This window comes from Pyrus communis, chromosome 15, assembly GCF_963583255.1.
Source record: "Pyrus communis chromosome 15, drPyrComm1.1, whole genome shotgun sequence".
Taxonomy (NCBI): Eukaryota; Viridiplantae; Streptophyta; class Magnoliopsida; order Rosales; family Rosaceae; genus Pyrus; species Pyrus communis.
In genome coordinates, this window is record NC_084817.1 from 6322925 (window position 1) to 6347480 (window position 24556).

The following is a 24556-nucleotide window of genomic DNA, read 5'->3' on the forward strand; positions in this document are numbered from 1 at the left end:
AACAAACAGGCTCGAGGAAGCTGACCAGAATATAATAGATTCAATCCACTCGCCCCAAGAGCGGGTACATATCGAGGTGCTAAATGATCCAATTGAAGACACTCCAAAGACTGATACTACATCTACTAATCTGGAAATCGACGACCAAGACCCGATGGGTCATTCGATCTTTGAGCATATGGAAATCAGCATGGTCCATGTCCTACCGGCTGAATTTCAACCGAGAACCCATCAATCAAATTTTTTGGATGGGGAATTGGTTGTCGAATAACCAACACAAGTGGATTTCATCGCTACTGAGGAAGATGGGGAAATAAGTAAAGGCGACAAACTTAAGGCAGCTCTGGCCGAATTGTTTCCTCACTCTCATTCTGTTAATCTCTAACATTTAAAGCCGTTATATGTCACGGCTCATATTGAAGGATACCTCATTTCCAAGGTGTTTGTTGATTGTGGAGCCACAGTCAACATCATGTCGATTTCCATCATGAAGGCACGCAGTTTCAATGACGAGCTTATACCATCAAGGATAACGATGAACAACTTCATCGGCGACAAGTCTCAAACCAAATGAGTGCTCCCGTTAGAAGTTAGCGTTGCAGGTCGTAACCACATGACGACATTCTTTATAATTGACTCAAAGATTGACTATAATGCATTGCTCGGCCGCGATTAGATCCATCAAACAAGTTGCATTCATTCATCGTTATACCAAGTTCTCATCTTTTGGGACGGCAAATCGGTTGTAGTTCATCCAGCCGATAATCAGCTGTTTGAAACCAACATAATCCAGGCTCACTATTATGACGATCACATCGGCTACATCACCCTTCAGGGTTTTAACGAGGATAGACGACCAACTCGAATTTCAGTTCAGAAAGCTATTGAGGTAGGCGGCGAGACTGTACAACAGGATTCTGCGAGACTCGGCTTGGCAGATCTAATTACCAATGCTAATGACTGACGCCGCCAAACAAGAAAGACGTCGAGAACGTCTGCTGGCTCATTGGTATGCCATTGCCAAGCAACCACACTCGGGCATAAACTTAATAGAATTTTTGGCCGAAGCGGATAACGGCCCTGTTTTATCGTTCGACAAAGTTCAGGCCATACCGGCCGAACTCGAAGACAATCGGCCCTAGGTCAAAGACCCATTGGAAGAAATAAATGCTAGCACAGCCGATAAGCCTCGACCGTTGTTTATCAGTGCGTTGTTGCCGCCCCTTATGAAGGTCGATCTTTGTAAACTGCTCAATGAATTTAAAGATTGTTTCGTGTGGAATTATCATGAGATGCCAGGCCTTGACCGAAACCTCGTCAAACATGAGTTACGTATCAAAGAGGGGTGTAAGCTTTTCCGACAACCCCCCACGCTGATTCTCGACAGAAGTATAGCTCGGCATAAAGGACGAATTAGTTCGGCTTTTAAAAGTCGGGTTTATTCGGATCGCTCAGTACGTCGAATGGTTGGCCAATATCGTCCCGGTGTTAAGGAAAAATGGAGCCCTACGCATCTGCATCGATTTTCGTAATTTAAATTTGGCCACTCCCAAGGATGAATACACAATGCCAATCTCGGATTTACTAATTGATGCCGCAGTCAATAATGAAATGTTGTCCTTCATGGACGGCCATGCCGGTTACAATTAGATCTTTATCGTTGAAGTTGACGTTCACAATACCGCATTCTGTTGCCCGGGGGCACTCGGTACCTACGAGTGGGTGGTCATGCCATTCGACCTCAAGAACGCTGGCGCCACATACCAGTGAGATATGAATATGATATTTCATGATTTGATCGGTACGGCCATAGAAGTTTATATCGATGATGTGGTTGTGAAATTAGAAAGCCGCCGAACGCACGTTGATGATCTTTGGCAATTATTCCTTCGTATACGTAAGCATAATCTCAAAATGAACTTGGCCAAATGCGCATTCGGTGTATCAGTCGGTAATTTTTTGGGCTGTTTGGTGCACCATCGTGGCATCAAGTTCGACGAAAATAAAGCTCGCGCAATTATTAGTGCTCCACCCCCGACGACCAAGAAGTAACTTCAGTCGTTGCTCGGGAAGATAAATTTTCTCCGCCGTTTCATAACTAATTCGGCAGGAAAAATGAAAGCATTCTCTACACTTCTCAAACTTAAGGACTTCGACAAGTTTGAGTGGCACGAAGAACATCAAATGGCTTTCACATAAATCAAGGTCTCCCTTACCACGCCACCAGTATTAGTACCGCCTCGTCGCGGTAAGTCTCTTAAACTATACATTTCGGCAGCCGCCAAGTCCATCGGTTGCCTCATTGCGCAAGATAACGATGCTAGGCGTGAACAAGCTATTTTTATCTCAGCCGCAATTTAAATTCGTCGGAGATCAATTATTCACCCGTCGAGAAATTTTTCTTAGCTTTGTTTTTTGCCGCATCAAAATTTCGGCACTACATGTTCCCATCAGTTACGTAGGTCATTTCCCAAACAGATGTTATTCGTTACATGCTTACTCAGCCTATCGCCAAAGGCCGAATTGGGAAATGGACAATGGCTTTATTAGAGTTCAGTTTGCAGTACGTACCCCAAAAGACCGTCAAAGGCTAATCCCTCGTTGATTTTTTGGCCCAACACCTTTTTCATTATGGCTTTGGGGGCAGCAACGTTGACATCAGCTTAGTCAAAACACACAACAACCATTGGACGATGCATTTTGATGGCTCCAACATCTTAACCTTGGCTGGTATTGGTATCGCCATTCAATCCCCCGACCACTACCGCTGGTATTTCTCTCTCAAGTTAGATTTCGGCTGTACGAATAATTAGGCCGAGTATGAAGCTCTTATCATCGGCCTTCACGTCTTGCACGATTTAAGAACAGCCTATGTCTTCGTCCTTGGTGATTTTGAACTGTTGATTAACCAATTCAACGACGTTTTTCGTTACATGAGTTGTACTCTAGCGCTCTATCACATGGTCGCCATCTATTTGGCCAAGTCGTTTAAATGAATTACATTTGAGCACATTTCGAGTGTTCGAAACACTAACGCCGACGAACTTGCCCAAATCGCCTTCGGAGCACAACTCACGGGTGGCAAGCTAGGTCGGGTAATACCCACAGTCCTACGATCTTACCCAGCCTTGGTCAATCAGCAAGTTCTCCAGCGCAATCACGTGATACGCACGAGAGTGATGTCTTTACCATCATTACTAGAGCGAGGAGACCTCGTAGAAGTATGTGCCGTGGAGACACTACTAGACGATTGGAGAAAGAAGATTTTACGTTATCTCGATAACCCCAATAATAAACACGACCGGAGAACGAAGGTCCACGCCACAAATTACGTGTCATACCAGAATGAATTATAACGAAAAGGTGAGGATGGGCTACTATTACTATACCTCGGCCCACAGGAGGCTGTCCAAGCAATGGCCGAAGTACATGAAGGAATTTGTAGAGCTCACCAATCAGGACGCAAAATGCGTTGGTTGCTCAGACGACACGGTTACTTATGGCCGAGTATATTAAAGGATTGCATCGAATACGCACGTGGATGCATACAGTGCCAGATTCACGGACCTATACAGAAAGCCCCGGCCGAATTACTTCACTAGGTTACCAAACCATGGCCTTTTAGAGGATATGCAATGGATATTAGTGGCAACTGACTACTTCATTAAGTGGGTCGAGGCAAAATCATACGTCAAATTAACGACCAAAGAAGTTTGCAATTTTGTAGAAGAAAATATTGTGACCAGATTCGACGTGCCAGAAACGATCATAACTGACAATGCCACAATCTTCACAACCGACATGTTTAAGGAATAAATCGCGAATCTGAATATCTGACTTGAGCAGTCTACGCCGTATTACCCACAAGCGAATGGGCAGGCTGAAGCAAGCACTAATGTATTAATCGGCATTCTTGAAAAAACGGTAAGAAAGAGGCCTGGGATGTGGCATTTAAAGCTAAATGAAGCATTATGTGCTACCGAACTTCACCCCGATCTGCTACCAGAATAACTCCTTACGCATTAACTTACGGCCATGACGTTATGTTACCAGTCGAGGTAAGTATAAACTCATTACAAGTAATCGAACAAAGTAGTTTCTTCAGTGCCGAATACAGTCAAGCCATGAGACAAGAGTTAGAAGACTTGGAAGAAATTTGGCTTGACACGTGTAATTTATTAGTAGCACAGAAGAAAATTATCGAGCGATCTTATAATCAACATGTCAGACAAAAAACGTTCGGCAAAGGAGAGTAGGTTTGGGAAACTGTGTTGCCCGTAGGGATTAAAGACCCCAGGTTCGGTAAATGGTCACCGAATTGGGAATGATCGTTTATCGTCCACGAAGTTTTCGGCAAGGGGGCATACCACCTTAAAGACGAAACTGGTTTAGTTCATAAACTACCAATCAACGAAAAATTCTTAAAGAAATATTATCTAGTCATGTGGGAGATGCGAGAATAAATATCATTGTATTGAATTCATGAAATGACGTACAAATACATTTAAAAGGCTTCTAAAAATTCTAAGGGGTCGAGGGGAGGAAGGTCTCGAGAGCAGCCTTCAATTTCAGCCACCTTACTTAGCTCAAAATGATCTTAGCCTGCCTTGTCTTCTTATTAAGTTGCAGTTGCTGGATGTGCTTTACGCCGGCAGGGAAAGTTGTTAGTCAAGTCTTATTCGCCTCGAAATCCATCTCAAGCTCTAAAGCAATAACTAACCTTTGTTGTTGAAGCTCAGAAATCTGGCGATCAAACTCGGTCAGCTGCGCCTTCTTCGTTTTTATGGCCTCCACCTCTGACCGACCGACTTCATGCGTAATTTTTACCGTCTTCAGGTCGTCCTCGGCCCATAGAGCTTGTTCGAAAATGGTAAAGTGTTGTCGAGTTCGCTCCAGAAGATCAGACAAATAGGCCATATTCTTCATGCTCAAGAAACCGCCATTTGCAAGGTCGTTCAGGCACTCCCCTACGGAGTCAAGACCCTTGCATTGGAGGACCTGAGAGGCAGAGAGGGAAAGAAGCTCCTGCAGCCTGACAAAAGCTTGGGCCTTGGCCATGGTCTTCATTAGTTCGGCAGAGGCAGTAGAGGAACCAGCCGCGCCAGTGGTGCTCTGAAGAAGAGCGTCGAGCTCGACCTCCCACGAAGGCTGCACAGAAAAAGAAAATTTGTAAGCAGAAGGAAAATTATATAGAATACATAACAGAGGGAATTTATTTCTAAACCTGCCGAGAGGAGACTTTGGCCACGTCTTCTGGTTCATTGCTTGAACCTAGAGAACTTAATGGCCGAACCCAGTGTCTAAGACTGCTTCTCAATTCACACGGCCAATGAAGTTTATCTACGTTTAATGGCCATTGAGGTGGCCAAGAAATCTAGATAACACCCTTTGGTGCATAGAATTGTCGATAAAATGAACGATCAGGCACCGGACATTTAATATTTTCTTGGGTTCAGATGCGTCATAATAAAATTAATAAAGAAAGGGGAGTGAGCCTTACAAAAGCCGAGGTAACTTCTTGTGGAAGAATGTTGAGTTTTCATCTTGTGGATGGAGCAACGTTTCTGCCATCGCCTTAGGCTCAACCAGAGGTCTTTTCCCACGATCGACCGTAAGAGGATCCGGTCGAGCAACCGCCTCGACCATGAGGAGAAGAGTGGCGAAAGTATGTCTGGTTGGTCGAGGGCGACTCGCCAGCAAAATCTCGTCACCCTCGTCGCTCTCATCGTCCTAAAATAAAAAGTTGTTAAGATTTGTAAATTTGATCAAATGAAGAAAGGGTCACTAACCTCTTCCAAGATTATCATTGACTATTTATTCGGGAAATTTATCCCGACAGGTGGGGTTATTTTCTCCATGACAGACGCAGCCGTTGGCCTTAGAACTACATGTCCCTCGATCAGCGGAGCAGTCCCTAGATCAGCCACAACCCCAGGGACGGCCCGGGTTGCTTGGCAAGATGTCGTTGGCTGTTCTTCTGTTAGGGCCAGGATAATCGGGGCAAGGGGGAAAGTTGCTTGTTGCGGTTGTCCCAGTAGTGTGGCTGGAAATCACGTGGATCTTTCGTTCCCCTTTCTTCGCCAAGTTCTTGACGCGTTTTGAGGGTTGGGGAGCTTCGCCGACCATTTCAGCTTCCAGACGAGGCCGTTTGCCTCTTAAAGGTTGCATGGTGGTTTTGGTCCTCTTAGAGAGAGCAGATTTCTTCTTGGCCGCAGTCGTGGCGATCACGTCTACTTTCTTCGACGATCGACCATTTGAGAAAATGAGATCACATTAGCAAGAATCAGTGACAATAGAAAAGATAAATAGAAGAAAGGGTAGCCGTCTACCTCGGGTCGGCTCTTTGGATTGGGGGGCAGAGATTTTCTTTGGCCGATCGTTGAAAATTTTGTCGGTAATGTTTTCGACTGCAACCCCAAAAAAGGCTCCAGTGTACTCTTCCCACCAGTCCCTGAAGGTGTCTGTGTCGAGTGATTCAAGAAGAGTTGGTCGAAGGTGAAATGTTTTGCACCGATTCTGAAGCTCTTTCTCGGAGTCTCTACACTCCCTCTCCGATGAGCCAGAAATGTGTTCTCGGCTGAGAAGGGAACGGGAAGTAAGTAGAGGTACCGGACAACCTTCAAGGTATCCAAGTTGTCGAGCCATGAAGTGGGGATGGTAGACTTCCCAACTCGCTCGGTGAGAATCACAACCAAGGGGAAGGTCGCGTGCTAGCACGATCGACCCCCAATTCTGGCGAAGGGCAGCATCTTTATTTTCACTCTAGGCTGATGTTGGAAGCCTAATAGAGCAATGGTGCTCTTGATGATGACACACTAAAAATTCGTCGTCGGAGAGGACTTCTAAGCCGAAGAGGTACTTGAAAACTTCTTCGGCCTAGTGAGGAGGCGGCGGCCGAGATGCCAACTGAAGGCTGAGCGAGGTAATAGGTTGGAAGGTAGAGATGTCTTGCCGAAGTGTGGCGAAGTAGACTTGTAGCCAGAGTTGGAAAACCTAGAAGGGACCGTTTTGGTTTGGGTCAATTTTTCCAATTGTCGCCTTAGTCAGGCAGCGGAGAAGATTGGCGAGAATGGCCGAGCTAAGCGCCAGAGTATGACCATTGGCCAGGGCTTCGACAACTGACATGTTCTCGACCAAACACTTGTTTGACCAGGTGTAACAAATAAATTTGTTGTACCAGTAGAATAGGAAGGCTTCGTGTTATACTTTCCGAAGACTTGCCTCGCCTCGGCCAGCGAAGTGGAGGATAAGGGTGTTGTAGTTGAAGAAGTTCTTGTTTAGCTTCTGAACCTCTTCTTTCGAATGCTCTTGACCATCTCGACTCAGTGTTTCGACGGCTCGATCATCGAAGAACGCCTTAAGGTCGAGATTCGACAGGCGTCCAAAGAGAGCATCATCTATCTGAATGCCAGAGGGAGGAGTCCCAAGAATAGCCGAGACATTGAGGATGGTAGGGCCAAGAGGGCCAAAGGGAAGGACCATGGTGTTGGTGACTGAGCACCAGAGACTCAGTGCTACCATAAGGAGTTATTTATCCATGGCTAGTTCCATGGTCGAGAGTTTGATGGCATCGTAGATACCAAGAGCCTTCCACTCTTGGCCAAAGAAATTTTCCATTCGGACGACCCAAGTCGCCCAGTTAGCATTGGTCATAGGCCAGGTTCCTTGGGGCTTTGATAGGTCCCACTTTGACCAGTCGAACCCTTGTAGTAAGGGTGTCAGGCATGAGCCTTGAAAAGGGTGGTGATAGACGAAGGTACTGCATCCTTGAATAGTGACCCCAGGATTTGATGGGTAATGCTCAGGTTACTCTCGAAGTGCAAGGTTTTGATGGCGCTCCGATCGATGAAGCTTTTGCATTTGTTGTATTCGTCGTTGAGCATGGAAATAAAGGTGTTGGAAGTTATTTTGGAAAACCTGGAAGAGTTTGGAAGAATGCTTGGGAGGATTTCTAGGATAAGAAGTTGTTTTTCTAGGATTTCGAAAACAAAATGGCGGAGAGATTTTTCTAAGTTTTCTGGAAATGTGAAATGTATAAATGGGAGGATTTCAAGTATTTATAGGCGTATCGAGAGGAAGGTCAAACGTTTGATAATTTGAGGTGTTTTGATTTTCAAATTTAAGGGAAAATAGACCGGGAAATGGCCAATCATTTCGGATATCTCGAGAATCTCTAAGGATAGGATCAAGGTTCTCGAGGTTTTAGGACGCACGATTGCGTGCTGCAACAAAATCAATGTATTAATGTGGAAGAGATGTTTCGACTGGCGCATGTTTTCGAGGATCATGATTGATGGCTGCTAGGTTAATCAAGAGAGTGACACGCGACATGACGTGCAGGAGAATTCGGGTCATGTGATCACACTTCATAAATGCGCTCAATGGATAAGACGTGTGAGGCTTTTCGTTATCCCATGGGTATCTCGTAGGGTTCGCTTCTTCAAGGTCGAAATCGTCTAAGGATTCTTGGCCAAGAACCTCAGAAGCGAAGAGGCAATGTTTGGGCCCAAAATAATATTATTGGGTCGAGTGTAGGTTTATGTTCGGCCCAAAGCTATTTCAAATATATTATGGGCTACCTGGTGGTCCCGGACCATTCAGCAAGGATGATCGATTCCTATTGCAATAATGAGTAGTTTGGATGAGCAAATGGGTCGAAGAAGTCCTAGTGCAATTTGGATTCTCAACCAACAATGAATATGGCCTCAAAAGTGGGTGAGTTCAAAGTACTAATAGAAGTGGGATTGGCCGAGATAAGATGGATTGGGGTAAGGAGTCCTAGTTCGAGTATGGTTAGGATTGGGTTTTACTACTATAAATAGAGAAATGAGGGTGTAATTCAGGGACCTCCAATTAAACACACAATTGCCCTGCGCAAAACCTCTCAAACATCTGGAGATTTTTTATTTTCTTTTTCTCGCCGACACATCTTCAGTTTGGATAAACAACACTATAAAGGCAACCGGCGAACACCTTTAGTTTGGATAAATAGCACTGTTGCCGTAGAATCAGACGACCGATGAACACCTTCAGTTTGGATAAACAACACTGCATCGAGGCCGACTGGTTACCTATCCAAGTCTCGGTGGAGAATGGTTTCCGAATCCTTATTGACAGAGGTCATCTTATTAGCCTTCTCAGCGAAGTAAGGTGTTACGAGTTACGACATTCGGCGCATTGAACGCCAAGTGATTTTATGATTGGATACTCACAAGTAAGTTTCAGAGTTCGGCATTCTGACGGCCGAACCACATTCACCATCAAGACATATATCACCTTTGAATACTTGTGTCCGTACAGTCTAGTGTCGATTCGACGTGCTTATACTTTCACGAATATAATCACTGTGACCAAATCTGGCGCTGACGATTTGTGAACTTCGCAGAACTAGCAGACTTGTCTTCAGGCTCGAGAATCCAAAGGCCGAGATTTGTTCCTTCCTCGGCCGCAGTCGCAAGATAAAGAAGTCAGCAACACACTCAATGCAACATCAACAAATTTTACTCCTCGGCTGAGCTCGGTCGACAAGTTGGCACGCCCCGCATTTAACCGAATGACGTAGTTAACTTATTGGTTACTTGGCCTGCGCGCCACGTAGGTTTTGTAATTTTTAGGGTCAACAATAACCAACAAGGATAGAAGATTGATGTTTAACCAAATTAAATTACTCTTAGGCCAGGCAGGTTTTGCGGCTCCAATGTTGTTTAATAAACTGAGAGTGTCGTCGGTTGTTAACACAATGATGTTTAACCAAATTGATCATCTACCAACATGGAAGGATTAACAAGCAATTAGTGTTTTTCTCAGGGTGTAAAAGGGTTTGCGTAAAGCATTGATTTGTATGTTGAGTTGAAGATCTTTTTCTTGTTATGAAGCCTCTTCTATTTATGACAAGGCCTTAAGGATGAGCAAGTTTGCCGAGGTAGAGTCCTAATAAGACTGATCCTCCTCAGCATTTCCCATAATACTCCAACCTACCCTTCTTTACCTGAAACTTAACCATGATTCAGTCTTAGCTTTTTCATTGGAATTAGGAATCTGAACTTAGTCACTTTATGAACTTAATTCCTTCTTATTTGATTAAGCATGAATTATGATCCTGTGAACAACCCTTATTAGAATCAATTGATCCTTAACAATTTCAGTCTATTTAGAACTCGACCAAACCCTATGTAATTTTCACAGTCTTTTAGTCATAAAGACTCGGCTAGGCTATTACTGTCTTAGACTGAAGCACCTTGGAATTTTCTAACTGATGTTAGGCTAAATACCAGGCCTTCCACTGCACTTTACTTGCTCTTGGCCCAAACTTGTATTGTGGGCTCAATTAAAACTATAGTATAATAAAGGATGATGTAGAGTACACAATTTTCATCCAGCCAAATGAGACCTCTTATATATAAAGATAAATGACTCGTTTGGAAGTGTTTTAAAATGACTGAAAATGGTTTTGGTGAAAATGGTTTTGGTGAAAGAGTTTTTGGGTTCCAAAAGCACTTAAAGTGCTTCTTGGAAGAACCACTAGTTATGTGCTTCTTGCAAGAAACACTTTAAGTATTGCTTTTCCAGGATTCACTTGCATTTTTACTAAGGTTTAGTTTCAAAAATATTTTCATCAAAAACGTTTCCAACTATTTGACAATGTTTTCAAACACACCCAAATACACCTAATTACTAAATTATAAGCCTCCACACCAATAATAGACTATGATTTTTAGGGACACTTTAGATGATGTCCCTAACTACCAATGTACTTTGGCTGAAACCTTTGTGGTTTTTTAGTTTGTGATCAAAGTCCGTGACATAAATGTAATATATTTCTATGTTGGTTATTATATTTTTAAATTAAAAATGAAATTTGTATCTATTTATATTATTGAGATTTTAAATGAAACCAATAATTTATGAGATTAAAAATATTAAAGATGAATTATACTCTCTGATATATATGGGTACGTTCATCAAAACTAACCAAAAAATTATTGTACCCAAACATGGGTACATTTTGCAAAAACACACACAAAAAAAAAAGATATTAGGCTTAATAACATTATTAAATTTCTTCTATTAAACTTGACATGGATACGTTTAAAAAATGTGTGCATTTTATATTAAATAATGGTACAGTTTTCATATAACAAATTGATATATTTAAGAATGAGTACATATAATTTAATGGGTATAAACTTATTCTAATTTTATTTTTTTTATATTTTAGAAATGTTTGAATTGAAAATTAATTAGGAGTTTAATAAGGGTTTACTAATTTTTATTATAAAAATTATGTAATTTACATGTAATTAATTAATATATTAATGATAGAGACTTTGATCAAAATCTAAAAACAAATAATGTCTTAGTCAATGAACAATAGAAACTAGGGACCAGATACTAATTTTTTTTCTTTTTTTTATGTTCAACATAAAAGGAGTATGCTAGCATCAGTTATGTGTAAACGCATAATGACATACCATTTCTTTTATAAATCCACAATAAAGAACAATACTTGGCTACTCAAAGATGAGTATGAACTCCTATTTCAAATTTCTCAAAATTGTTTGTTGTCAATTTATAAAACTTCGTTTTTATAATCAGAACTGTTCATATTATAAATCACCCTATAAAGATTGTCTCTGCAAAAAATCAATTAAAGCTAAGATCATTTATTAATCAAACTGTTTAAAAACAAATGAACAGTATTGGTAAAAGCATTACGAACGGTCTATGTATTTGCTACAATAAATTGACAAAACGATCTTACTTTTAATTTATTTTTTGCAGAGATGATATTTACAGTGTGATTTATAGTATGAATGGTTCTGATCATAAGCACAAAGCTATGTAATTAAAACACTAAAAGTTTTGAGTAAGAGTTCCTACTCATCTTTGAGTAGCCAAATATTGTTCCACACTAAATCCCACTTGTCCATGGTTATTAGCATCTCACGCAAAGTGAAAGTACATATATAATACACAACATACATGGTAGGTTGATACGATACAAATAAAACCCTAATTTCACTTTTGCCCTAGTTAGCCTGTGCTCACATGTGAAATCCGTTCAACTTATCAAAGAGGGCCACGTAGCATTTGGAGGACGTCTAAGTGGATGTTGATTTCAAACGCCTTAGAAAATACTGTGACAAGAAAAGTAGTCTCCAAGGAGAAGAAGATGACAAGAAAATATGAAAGAGAGGGACGTACGTTTTAGACTTTTACAAGTGAAAGCTGTCAAAAATATTACCTCTTTGAGTTTGTGCAAAACACCACCATGGCACCGCAAAGACAGCAGAGAAAGAAAGAAAAAGAGGTTAAAAACGCATTGGAAGATAAAGAAAAAGGAAGGGGAAGAAGAATATATGAAGAAAAGAGAAAGAAAAGTTTGTATAGTGAGGATCTTTCAGTGCCATCAATTCACTTAATTGTGTTTGGACTGTCATCCATTTACTCCATCACTTTCCCTACACATTTTGCACCCACTTTCCCTTACATGTACACGACCATTTTGTCACCATGCGATCATGTTCTCCTTCATTTACCCCCTCTCAACTTTCGAATTTATAATACAAGTAACACAAGTCACGTTATGTGTCATTCCATGTATTATAATATGGATGAATGAATGACTTGACATATCTCATTTTTAGAGTATATTTATATTAAAAGAATAAATTCACAAGTTGTAATTTAAGTGAAATAATATCGTTACGTGACTGTGTTTCGGACATCGAAAAATTACTTCACAACCTTCTTTCTTTCCCGAAAGAAAAATTTTAAATTGAAAAGAGAAAAGGATGATGAAAAAGAAAGGGGAATGAAACTGTAGAACATAAAGTCATGGTCTCAGTCTATAAAGATGTCCCATCTAAATCTAGTTGGGAATATATTTCAATCCAAACAATGATGGCTTCCCCGAATTCACTTTGTTTGGCATAATAGAAAGAGTGAAGGATCAGTGGCATTTTGCAATTCGATCGATCAACTATCCCTTTCTATCAATGTCCATCTTTCTATCAATGTCCGTATTAAAAAGGCTTCCAACCAAGATGAGGACTAGAGTATAGAAAATCTGAAGTCATTAGCTAAAAAAAGTAGATGAGGATGACCTTTATCTATCACTCTACAAGTGAACATACTTACAATTTGATGGTAACAAAGATATAAATAAGAAAAATAAAGGGAGAGGGTACCAAACCATGGCAAACTAATTAATTACACACTTCATCGATGGCGGACCACAAGTGTTGTTAATCGTTGATGTAATATATAACTAACAATCACATTCTCACTTATTAATGATGAACTACAAGTGATTTTTACCAATTGTTGCATTGTATACTTACGTAATTAACAACTGATAACCAATCACCTATCGACCACCCCGCCAATCATAAGTGATTGTTATCTATTGTTGTTATGTATACTTAATCAATAATTGACAACTACTCACCTACTGACAGCCGACACAAGTGATTGTTAACTCACATACGTATGGCCGATTACAGCTGATTGGTAATCATTGATACAATGTAGTTGTTAATATCAACTCCTGATGGTTATCCACACAAACTACTATTGTATTCGTTAATACGTTGTATACTTATCAATATCTACAGCTTATAATTACCACACAAACCACGGTTATTAGCATAACCCAATCACAATTGTGTATTTTGTGTGCGACTGTGAGTACGTGCGTCAACAATCAAATTGTGGAGGAAAGAGTATATAGGGTTTAAAGCTACAGTTTGGTTCTATGTGTAAGGGGAGGGGGAGTGAAAATAAACAAGAAATTGAGGGAGTTGAATGTGGTCCATTGACACGTGCAAATGATGGCATTGTCTTGGCTAATGATGGATTCCCACCGCTTCCTCCACTGCGTGGGTTCCCACTCCTATCATGCGACCCAACTTCCATCACAATTTGCATGTCCTCTTTTTCTTTGACCGACAAAATACCATCTCCATATTGATCATCTAAATCTTGTTACTGTTAACATCCTCCTCACGCCTCACCACTCGATCCAGCTGATGAGCATACATGTTTATGAATTGGGATGTCGGGAAATTGATAAAAAATAATGCTTTAGTACGTAACATTTTTGGCCAATATTGGATTACAATGATGTAAATTATTGGCCGGGCCTTGATCACTTTTAGTAAATTATAGAAATAAACTTTCAAGAGACTCTTTAATTTGGTTAAAGATCAAATGAAAAATTATTAAGAATGGTCTAGATGACATATGGTAGATATGTACAAATTAATCACAAAATCATATACGCTACCAAAAATTCCACTACTTTATACTTACAAACTTATCATAAATACGATATAATTCTTTAGCATCAAATGCAAGGGCGGAGCCAGCTAGCGGCTGCCCGGGGCTCTAACACGCTCCAAGCTTTAAAAGTTGAAAATTTTTGGTGTTAAAATAAGCATTTTATGAAAGAAAAAAAAAAGTTTAATATTGCACAAAACAGAAATTTAGTTTACCCCAAAACACCTAAATTTCACTCCATAGTACAAGAAAAATAAATTAGCCCCCCCTGTATAGATTGCTACCCTTGATCGAATGACATATTTAACACTCATGCAAACTAATTAAACTTTGCAAGTTGTTAACTATCGTGAAGGCACCATCTTTTGATGATCTTACAATCATCACCAAAGAAACACTGTCATGAGTCGCCTCTAATAAAATCACAAGAAACACAAAAATTGCCGTCTTAACTTTGAACAATTGTCACCCCTGAAAGGTTCAAGTTTGAGTGATAATATAAAACCGTTTTAAAAGCTCAACAAAACAAGATGACGACTACAACCACAAAAACTCTCTTAAATAAAGTAAGAAGTGCAACCCTCCCAAAATATGAAGATGGTTAAAACTTAAAAGATAGGAGAAGCATCGAGGGAAGGGAAGAAGAAGAAGAAGGATTATCGCCTAATTTAAGACCAAATTAAAATAGAGAACTTTAACTAAAAGTTTTTGGTACTATTCATTTTATCGAAAAACTACATTTTTACACTAAAAAGTCAATCAAGGTACTATTTACTTTACCTTTTATTTTGTCATTATCGTTAGAACTTACCATTTTCAAATCTTTTTCATTAATTTTTCTATTAAATATGAATGAACAATACAAAATAATTTTTCTTTATTTTTCTCACTAGCAGCGAGGTTTTTCTCTATAGATGCTCATGTCAGATCAATATCGTTTATGTGGGAAACATAAATCTCTGTTTGTTAAATTAATTTCTCTACTTACTCAAGGGTACGGGTACGGCCCACAAATAATTCAAATTACTAGCTTGACAAGTTTAGAGGCAAATATGTCTAATAATTGGGTTAATTTGTAGTTAAGTTACCGCAAAATATCTGTAGATTAAAAGGGTTTGAGTGGTCGTAGTTACTTGCATGCATGTAATTAACCTTAATTGGGTTAGGTACAGAATGATGGACACCTACCTGTGTAGGAGCAGATATATGTTTTTAGAGGAAATTTTTTATGCTGTCGTGATTGAAGGAAGCTGATAGGATGTAATGATCAGGTATTGGAGGTTTATGTGCTTAAATGAGTCAGTAGTTGAAATTGAGGTTCTACTGTAAAACTAATTGATAATATAAGGAGTAGTTTAAGATCATATAAGTAGATAGTAAACCTTGTCCCTCACCGATGTGGGACAACTCTCAACACGTCCCTACACGTGGATAACAATTGGATGACTTAGAGCGCATGTGGCCGTTGGTAATATGAGGAGTAGTTTAAGATCATATAAGCAGATAGTAAACCTTGTCCCTCCGGTGATGTGGGACAACTCTCAACACGTCCCTGCACGTGTGGCGGATTTTCAAGCCTACACGTGGATAACAACTGGGTGACTTAGAGCGCATGTGCGCGTTAGGCTTCACACGTGTACAACCTTGCTCTGATACCATGATGAAATTGAGGTTCCACCATAAACCAATTGGCAATATTAGGAGTAACCCAAGATCATATAAGCACATTGCAAACTTTATCTTTTAGCGATATGGACAACTCTCAACACTATATAGCTAATTATAATTAATTAAATATTAGCTAATTAACCATGGAATTATGTGGAGTCAAGCTCATAATCTTAAACATTTTCAACGACGGTATCATTATCTCACGCATATACGTCAAAGAAGAGAATGACATCTGTCCAATTGAATAATTACATTGGGGTCACTCTTTCAAAAACGATCTTCTACTTTTGGAGTTTTTCAAGATTCAGATTGGATTTTTCATTTTTCACCATGCACGTATATGAAACTTTCTTCTTCATGTAGAGAGTTTTCGACTGTGTACGGAAAATGGGAAGGAACACCACATTTCGTTACATAATTGGAGAACATTTGAAAGAAAATTTTCCTTCAATTGTATAATAACATGCGATGTTCTTTTTCGTATTCTGGACATATTAAAAAATTTCTCATTTTTAAGTCTCAACCACTACGGTGACAGGTAATTCAGTTTCACTAGTGCTGGAGGAGCTCATGAAAAATGGGGGAAAATTCTGGGTTTATTTATAGAAGGTTATGTTGCGGCTAAAGTTGTAGAAAAATTATTGGCATAGAACATATGTTCCTATAAGTTCTAATCATAGTTATTACTTCTCTAATCTTAACTTTTTCAGTCTTTGGAACATATTTTTCTACGGATCATTTTCACGAACTGTTCAGTACTGCCAAAATTCTACCTAATACGACTTGGATCGTGGAGTGATAAGAAATTTAGTAACAAAATCTTGTATGTTTGAGAATGATGAAAGGATGAGATTTGGTGAGACTAATTTGTTGTTGTCCAATGTTTAAAGTCCACCATGAGTTCACCCCAATGAAGTGAGCTGTCCCCAATCTTAATAAAAAATCTTTCAGCTAGTAATTACTACTAAAGTTCTTTTGATAATCTAGTAACTAAGTTTGTCCACATAACTCAAAACAAAATGTCACACATATAATAGACAAAACACTGTACAATTAGTGGTTGCCTACTCAGAAAATGTAAAAAAGCACAGTTCTTGCTATATTTATTTTATTTTATTTTTGCAATGAATTAGCTTTGATGCATTTTATGTTTGCCTTAAATTTATACTAATATTGTAGCTTTTGCGAATAGAAAGTCGGTAATTACTAATGGGAAAGCTGAACTTCTCCAAGCGTGCATTGATCCAAGACTTGCAGTTAGTGAAGAATCCAAGCATGTATTGATCCAAGACTTGCAGTTGACGAAGAAAATTGAGGTTCTACTATAAAATCAATGGTATTTTAGTCAAAATTATCTCAGAGATTGTCATAACTCCTCACTTTGTTCCATAACATTTGAAATCGATAGAAGTGATCTCTGAGTTTGTCCACCATCAATCATTTTGGTCTTCTCGTGAAAAAAAAACTCAGTTAATTAAGGACAAAAATGAAAAAAACGCCCTCAAGTTAATAAATAATTGACCAAAATGATTTGACAAATTTGAGGGTATTTTTGACATTTTGGTCTTACTCAACGGACATTTTTCATGGAATGACAAAAATGATTGGCAATATTCAAACTCATGAACCACTTCTATCAATTTTAAATCTTAAGAACTAAAGTCAAGAGTTATGACAATCTTAGATACCACTTTAGCTAAAAACTCTAACACCAATTGATAATTTCATTAGTAAAAAAAACCCTTGCACGATGAAATTTTACGCGATGAAACACACATTGTCGCACATAGTCACTTTGAGTGATGAAATTTTGAACTTCGTCATGCAAAGTCTTACGCTACAAAATTTTGTGCGACGAAACAAACATCATCGCTCAAAGTTACTTTGCGTGACGAAACTTTAAACTTCAAAAACCTTTGTGCGACGAAATCCAAATATTTCGTCGCCTAAACCAATTTATTATTATTTTTATTTAATTTTATTTTATAAAATTTAAAATATAGTTATTTTCATAAGTTTTTATAATTTTTTAAAAACTTTGCGCGACGTATATCAATATTTCGTTGCATAAACCCTATTTACTTGTTTTTTATTTAATTTTATATTTTATTGTTAAATTAAATTATTTTCTTTGCGGGACGAATCAACATTTGGTCGCCTAAACCCTATTTATTTTAATTTATTTATATTTTAAATTGTAAAATAAAATTATTATTTTAAATTTTGCTCTACGAACATATATTTAGTTGCACAAAATCCTTAAATTTGAGCGGGTGCCAAAAATGGGACGCGGGAATTTTTTTTTAAAACTTTGTGCAATGAATCCTTCGTCGCGCAAAACTTTGCACGACCAACACTTTGTCGTGCAAAATCCTAAGAATTTGGGCGGGCGCCAAAAAAAGGGCGCAGGATATTTTTTTTAAGACTTTGTGCGACCAATATTTCGTCACGTAAACTCGAATCCTTCGTCGCACAAAGTGATATGGTTTTTAAAACCAAAATAACTCCTCCACAATTTTCTCAATGTCTTTCTCTATTCACTTACCTCTCCTCTCTTTCCCTCTCCCCAAATCCGACCCTCTCTCTCACACTCACTCCTCTCACTTAATCTCTTTTCTCTCTCTTCTCTGTCTCTCACTATCTCCTCTAACTCTCTCACACTCACTCCTCTCTCTCATTCTCACTCACTCTTAATCTTGCCAAAAGGTATTTTCTCCCCAAATTTTAATTTTTTTTTCATTAATTTGTGTTGTCGGAATTAATTAATTGGGTTTGGAGTGGGGTGGATTTTGGGGTTGGATTGGGGTATGCCAATTTTAGGGGATATTATACCCATTTTTTGGTATTATTTTATGTTGTTTTTTGGTTATTTGACCATGTTTGTTTTGTTCGTAGGGAATCATCGAGACTTTGACGGCGAAAGTTGAGGATTAGGACGCTATCGGATCATATCCCCCTCCACTACCACCACATTAGACTTGTATTAGGATTTTATTATTGTAATTTGTTAATTTATGTGTACATTTTTAATATAATATATATTATGGATAATTTTATCACTATTTTTCATATGTAATTTTATTTTGAATATTTCAATTTAAATTAAAGTAATTAAAAAAAATAAAGATACAATTAAATTAAATTAAATTAAAAAAAAGTAAAAATTCAAAAAATCTTGGGCTACCAAATATTTCATCGCACAAACAATTACTATAATTAAATTAAAATAAGGGAAATAATAAAACAAAAATAAAATATCGTGCGCAACAAAATATTTCGTCTCGCAAACAATTAATTTTGTCGCGTAAAATATTAAATTAATTTAATTAAATAAAAAAAACCAAAAACTTTGCGCAACAAATATTTATTTTCGTTGCACAAACCCTATCATAAGGAGCTTTGCGCGACTAATCATGCATGACAAAAATTTCTTCTTGCAAGGTTTTGAGGGATGAAATCATACTTTACGTAACAAATCTTTTTTTTTATATTTATAAAATGTTTGAAAATAATTCAACTCCTTATAAAAACATGTGCAGCCCCTAAAATTTCTCGAAGTAGTACGGTCCCTCAACCTTGAGTCACATCAGGCAAACAAATCTTGACACATGAACCCTTATTCATCGGGATATTAGTCATGCATGCCTTTAATTTCAATTATATAGCCACATTCACATTTGGTGTTGATTAACTACTCTCTTAAGGGTATGAACTGACTATTATAGTTATTAGCTTAATTCCATGACAACAAATATCTTAGCGTGTTCATATGTAATTTGGATATACCTGGGGCCTCTTACTGTACTTCATTAATCATCTTCTTCAAAATAGTATTTTAGTTTTTTTCTAGGGTTTGATAAGAGTTAAATATAAAATACATGACACCACTTTTTGTCCACAATTTTTTATGTAAGTTTTTGTGAGACTCATTCTGTTATGTATTTCAATTATTTGAACTGTCTATCTTTAGAACATCATTTATTGATCATGTCTACCAAAAATTACCCAAATTTAAAATCATATGACTGTTGGATTACGAGTTTAGGGCTTCTTTGTAGAACCATATTTTGTCATTTTTTTCATTATAAATGAATGTCTTAATGGTTTAACATTTATCTAATTTTTTATAAGGATGATTTATGAATAATGTTCTAAAAGATAGATAGTTCGAATCGTTAAAATACATTACGTAATGACTCTACAAAAACTTGTGTAAAAAAAGTGGTATCACAAATACGTTTCCTATAAATATAGTAAAGCTTTATGGGGAAATTTTGCTTCCACGCGTGGTGTTCGAAATTTACATGATTAAAGTACTGCAAATTATGTCTGAAGAGCATTCATTCCTACATGAAACTGCTAGAACAACTCCTCCATACTTTTTGGGCCCTCATGCAACATGAAATGAATTTCATATCAAGAGCACACGCAGGTGTTTGTGATGATTCATATTGACTGAAATGTTTGTTCCTACTGAATCAAGTATATATCAGCACAATCCATCACACGTGTTATGCTCAATTACTCTCCAAAAATTAACTGTGCGTGATTGCTCACAGTTATTATCTAGATTACCCCTAAACTCATCATTCTATATGTTGGGCTGGAAATTTTACGTACATATATACATATATGTAGGAAATGTGCGTAATTTGGACGGCTCTGAAAAATACAGGTAGTGCCGCCGCACAGTACATTCAAAAGCTTAGAGCCGACACTGTATATAATGTTTCTCATATGGCTTTGGTGCTGTCAAGATATTGGCAAACAAATGTTAAATTAAATTTGGGCAGAAAGCAAGGTTGGGGGGATTGTGAGGTTTTATAGTTATAATACTATTTGGGAAATTGGAACTACGTACAGTCACCAAAAGAAAGAGCCAAAAAGGATACAAAATATAGGGAAATGCATGACGCACCTGTTTGGCTTGGCATGCATTCAGATAGATTTGGAAGGTCGAATTGTGAGTAAGTTTTTCAACGCTGTATACGACTTAAAGAGTGAAACCAAAGACTACGACGGCATTCACAAATATATATTTATATGATTCGTATCTTGAAAAAGCAAAGAGGCAAATGGCAAAAGGGCAAAGGGTAGTTCCCATATTCAAGTTTTGGGATTGGAGGAAACCTTTTTTTTCTTATTATTCTCCCTCCCTCTGATTAGAGTAGTCCTCCTGGCTAGCTTTTTTGTGGAAAAGCTGGAGAAAGAGCCAATGCCAAAGAAGGCCACCGAAAAGCATGGACACCTTATCATGAAAGCAAGAAAAAATTGACAAGATTTGACGGGCCAACACGGGCCAACACGGACGCACATACGCACTCACACACCCACACGTTTGTAATTGCAGATGTGGTACTGAAACATAACAACTAAATCTATAAGCTCGTAACTTCAAAAACATTATTGTGCACTATTAAAACATAACAAAAAATTATTATGCACTACTAAAACATAATCACTTTATATAACTATTGTGCATGCATGTTCAAATATAGTGACAATAAATTTCAACTCGTAAATTAATCATATACCGTAATTGTATTTTAACACAAAATGACCATAATCTTATAGTATAAAAATTAAATTTCTCCATAATCACCTTCTCATAATTAATTAAGTCTCATGCATACATGTCTCTCTTTCTCTCTCTTTCTCTCTCTCACACACAAACACAACATTCTCTTTTTTCTAGCTTTATCTTTTCATATTTTTAGTATGGAAAATCCCAAGTCAACCGCACCTCATCATTTGGTCTTGGTTGTTCCATACACCACCTCATTTCCCACTTTGTCACTTTAATAACTGTGATCATGATCTTCGTTTTTGGCCCTCTTATATAATTACTTGCTATCTAGCTCTAAGGCTCTATCATTCAGTACTCCACTCACCACATATGGGAATGAGCAGCATGAAGGTGCATCAATTCGCACGTGGACTCTGGGAGCACGAACCCTCCCTCACGCTTGGCTGCACCAAACGCTTACGCCCTCTTGCTCCCAAACTGGCCAACACCGCGGCCGCCACCTCCGACACTACTACCACTCTCGCTCCTTTCGATCTCAAGAGTTTCATCAGACCTGAAAGTGGCCCCAGAAAACTTGGATCTTCTGACCATCTTCAGGAGAAGAAAGATTCCCCCCACCCTCAGGTACTAAATATATCATATATGCTAAATTTATCATGCAATCATACATTTCTTACATGCCCTCAACACCTATGTTAGCTGAACAAACTAGGTTGACAAACAAGAGTGTTAGACTGTGAATTTAGACTACAATTTTTGTTCATAATCAGTGTATACTAAATTATCAAGATTTGTAAGGTAATGTAAACATGGCAGTCTGACAATAGAATATCTACATGCTTAATATACGACTAAGACAAGGAGAATAAAATGAGTTTGCTGAAAAATTGATGATGGTGCAGGTAGAGACGCACCCTGGAGGGACACGCTGGAACCCTACGCAAGAACAGATAGGGATACTTGAAATGTTGTATAGAGAAGGAATGCGCACTCCTAATGCACAACAAATAGAGCAAATCACGGCTAAACTTGGCAAGTACGGCAAGATCGAAGGAAAGAATGTGTTTTACTGGTTCCAGAATCACAAGGCACGTGAGAGGCAGAAGCAAAAGCGCAGCAGCCTCGGCCTCAGCCACTCTCCAAGAACACCGACTCCTGTAATTACCACCGTAAGTAACCCTAATTAGTCATAAAATGAAGTTGTTTATTATTTCAGCCACTGGGGTTAGCTCAGTAATAAGTGTGGAAAGGGGGATGGGTAGGGGTAGCTAGGCTAGAGATACAAGGTTTAAAATCTTCCCTTGTAACAAAAACAAAAGGTGTTTATTGTTTTTATTTTACACGTTCATCCAACTTATGTTTACACATTCATCCAACTTATGTATATTATATGTTGTGTTTTTGCAGCTGGGAGAAATAGTAGTGGAAAGAGAGGAAGATAGTCCGTACAAGAGAAAGTGTAGGAGCTGGGGATTTGATTGCTTGTTAGAAGGTGACCATAGTAGTGTAGTATGTAAGGTCGACAACGACGACGCCGTTAAGGGAGGTAGTGTTGGAGTTATGACTCTGGAGCTCTTCCCATTACATCCAGAAGGAAGAAAATGATGGGATATGCTTAATTTGACAATGTGATGTGCTTTCCTTCTTTTCTTGGTTTTCTTCTTTTCTTATTCGTTTCGGGAAAGAAGAAAGGCAAGTAATTGTCTCTTAATTTGTACTGAAAGCTAGCTCTGCTTCTACTTCTGCCTTTTGGAACCAAAAGCACTTTTATTCCAATCTATCTCTATCTGTGATGGTGGTGGTGGATGTCACTGTTTTGACTACAGCAACTTAAAACGTTGAATCGAAGCTTTTTTAGGTTAAAAGCGGGAAGCCTGCTGAAGATTGGACACTGAAGTCCACGCACCCACTTCTTCTTAACCCTTGTAGTAAGTGGTAACGTACGTCTCCTTTCATCTGGATCCTTATGAGTAATGTTAAGGAGATTAAATTTAGAAACTAAAATTACAAAGTAAATAATGTGTAAATGAGCACATCTATCAACATTTAAGTAATAAACCAATTATCAACTTACAAGTCCTTTAGTTTTCAAAATTTAGTTTCTAAATTTAGTCTCCCTAACATTACACTACATTTCAAATTGAAAAAGATAAATGTCTTCTAGCGCCAATGTCAAAAAATTATATTAATATAATCCACCACTTATATGACTTTCATAAAAGTTGCCCTATCATTGTCATTGATTATTAAGAGACGGGCATTATTATTAGTTTTTCATCATTGCATTCCATATATTTCTATTCTTTTACTATAGCTAGTGGAACTAGGTGGGAGTGGGATTATCACTTGTTAACTGTGGGGAAAGTGATTAGCTTTAGGGAGGGAAGAATGAAAGATCATGTACAATTTGAAATAGCGAAAATTTTGGAACCGACTATCTCATGGTATGAATCAAGTGAATGAACGGCTGAGTATGTAATCAGAGATTCAATGATTAAGATCCAACAATTAAGAATAATTCAATGGGATTAAGATCCAACAATTAAGAATAATTCAATGGCTAAGGATTGATCCAACAACCAATAATCTCGATTATACCATGCACTAGTCTATACTTGACAAACTCCTAAACCTTAAACCCTTATTTTTTGAACAAAGTATATTATCTATACTAAAAGGTGGGGGAGTGGGCTAAGCCTCACAATAGGGTAGCAATAATGTGGTTCAAATTCGCATTTGTCAAAAATCGAACCTAAGACCTATTACTTACAAGTAAAGAGGAATACACTAGACCGTAAACTAAGTGGCAAAATAGACAAATATTTTGAATCTCTCAAGTATAATCCATCTATTTCAAAATTTAATTAGCCATATAATTCAACCTTGTCGTTTAGTATGTTTTTTTTTATGGGGGTTTTAACTTCAATCCTTGAAGAAGTTTGAAATTTAAAATAAACCTGGTGTTAGATTACATATTGATTAGGGTAAATTACATAAAACTACCTTAACTATTGGGTTAGTCACAGTTTCATACCTCATCTTTAAAAAATGTCAATGTCATACCTCATCTACGAATTT

General features: G+C 38.1%; 1 protein-coding gene across 1 annotated transcript; it reads left to right on the forward strand.

Annotated features, from left to right (window-relative positions):
* Positions 1 to 21826: 21826 nt before the first annotated feature.
* LOC137716775 (WUSCHEL-related homeobox 4-like) lies at positions 21827 to 23393 on the forward strand. Its single transcript, XM_068456158.1, has 3 exons — positions 21827 to 22102; positions 22381 to 22647; positions 22886 to 23393. Exons 1-3 carry the CDS (start codon positions 21848 to 21850, stop codon positions 23081 to 23083), a joined length of 720 nt encoding a protein of 239 aa, XP_068312259.1. The 5' UTR covers positions 21827 to 21847; the 3' UTR covers positions 23084 to 23393.
* The last annotated feature ends 1163 nt before the right edge of the window (positions 23394 to 24556 follow it).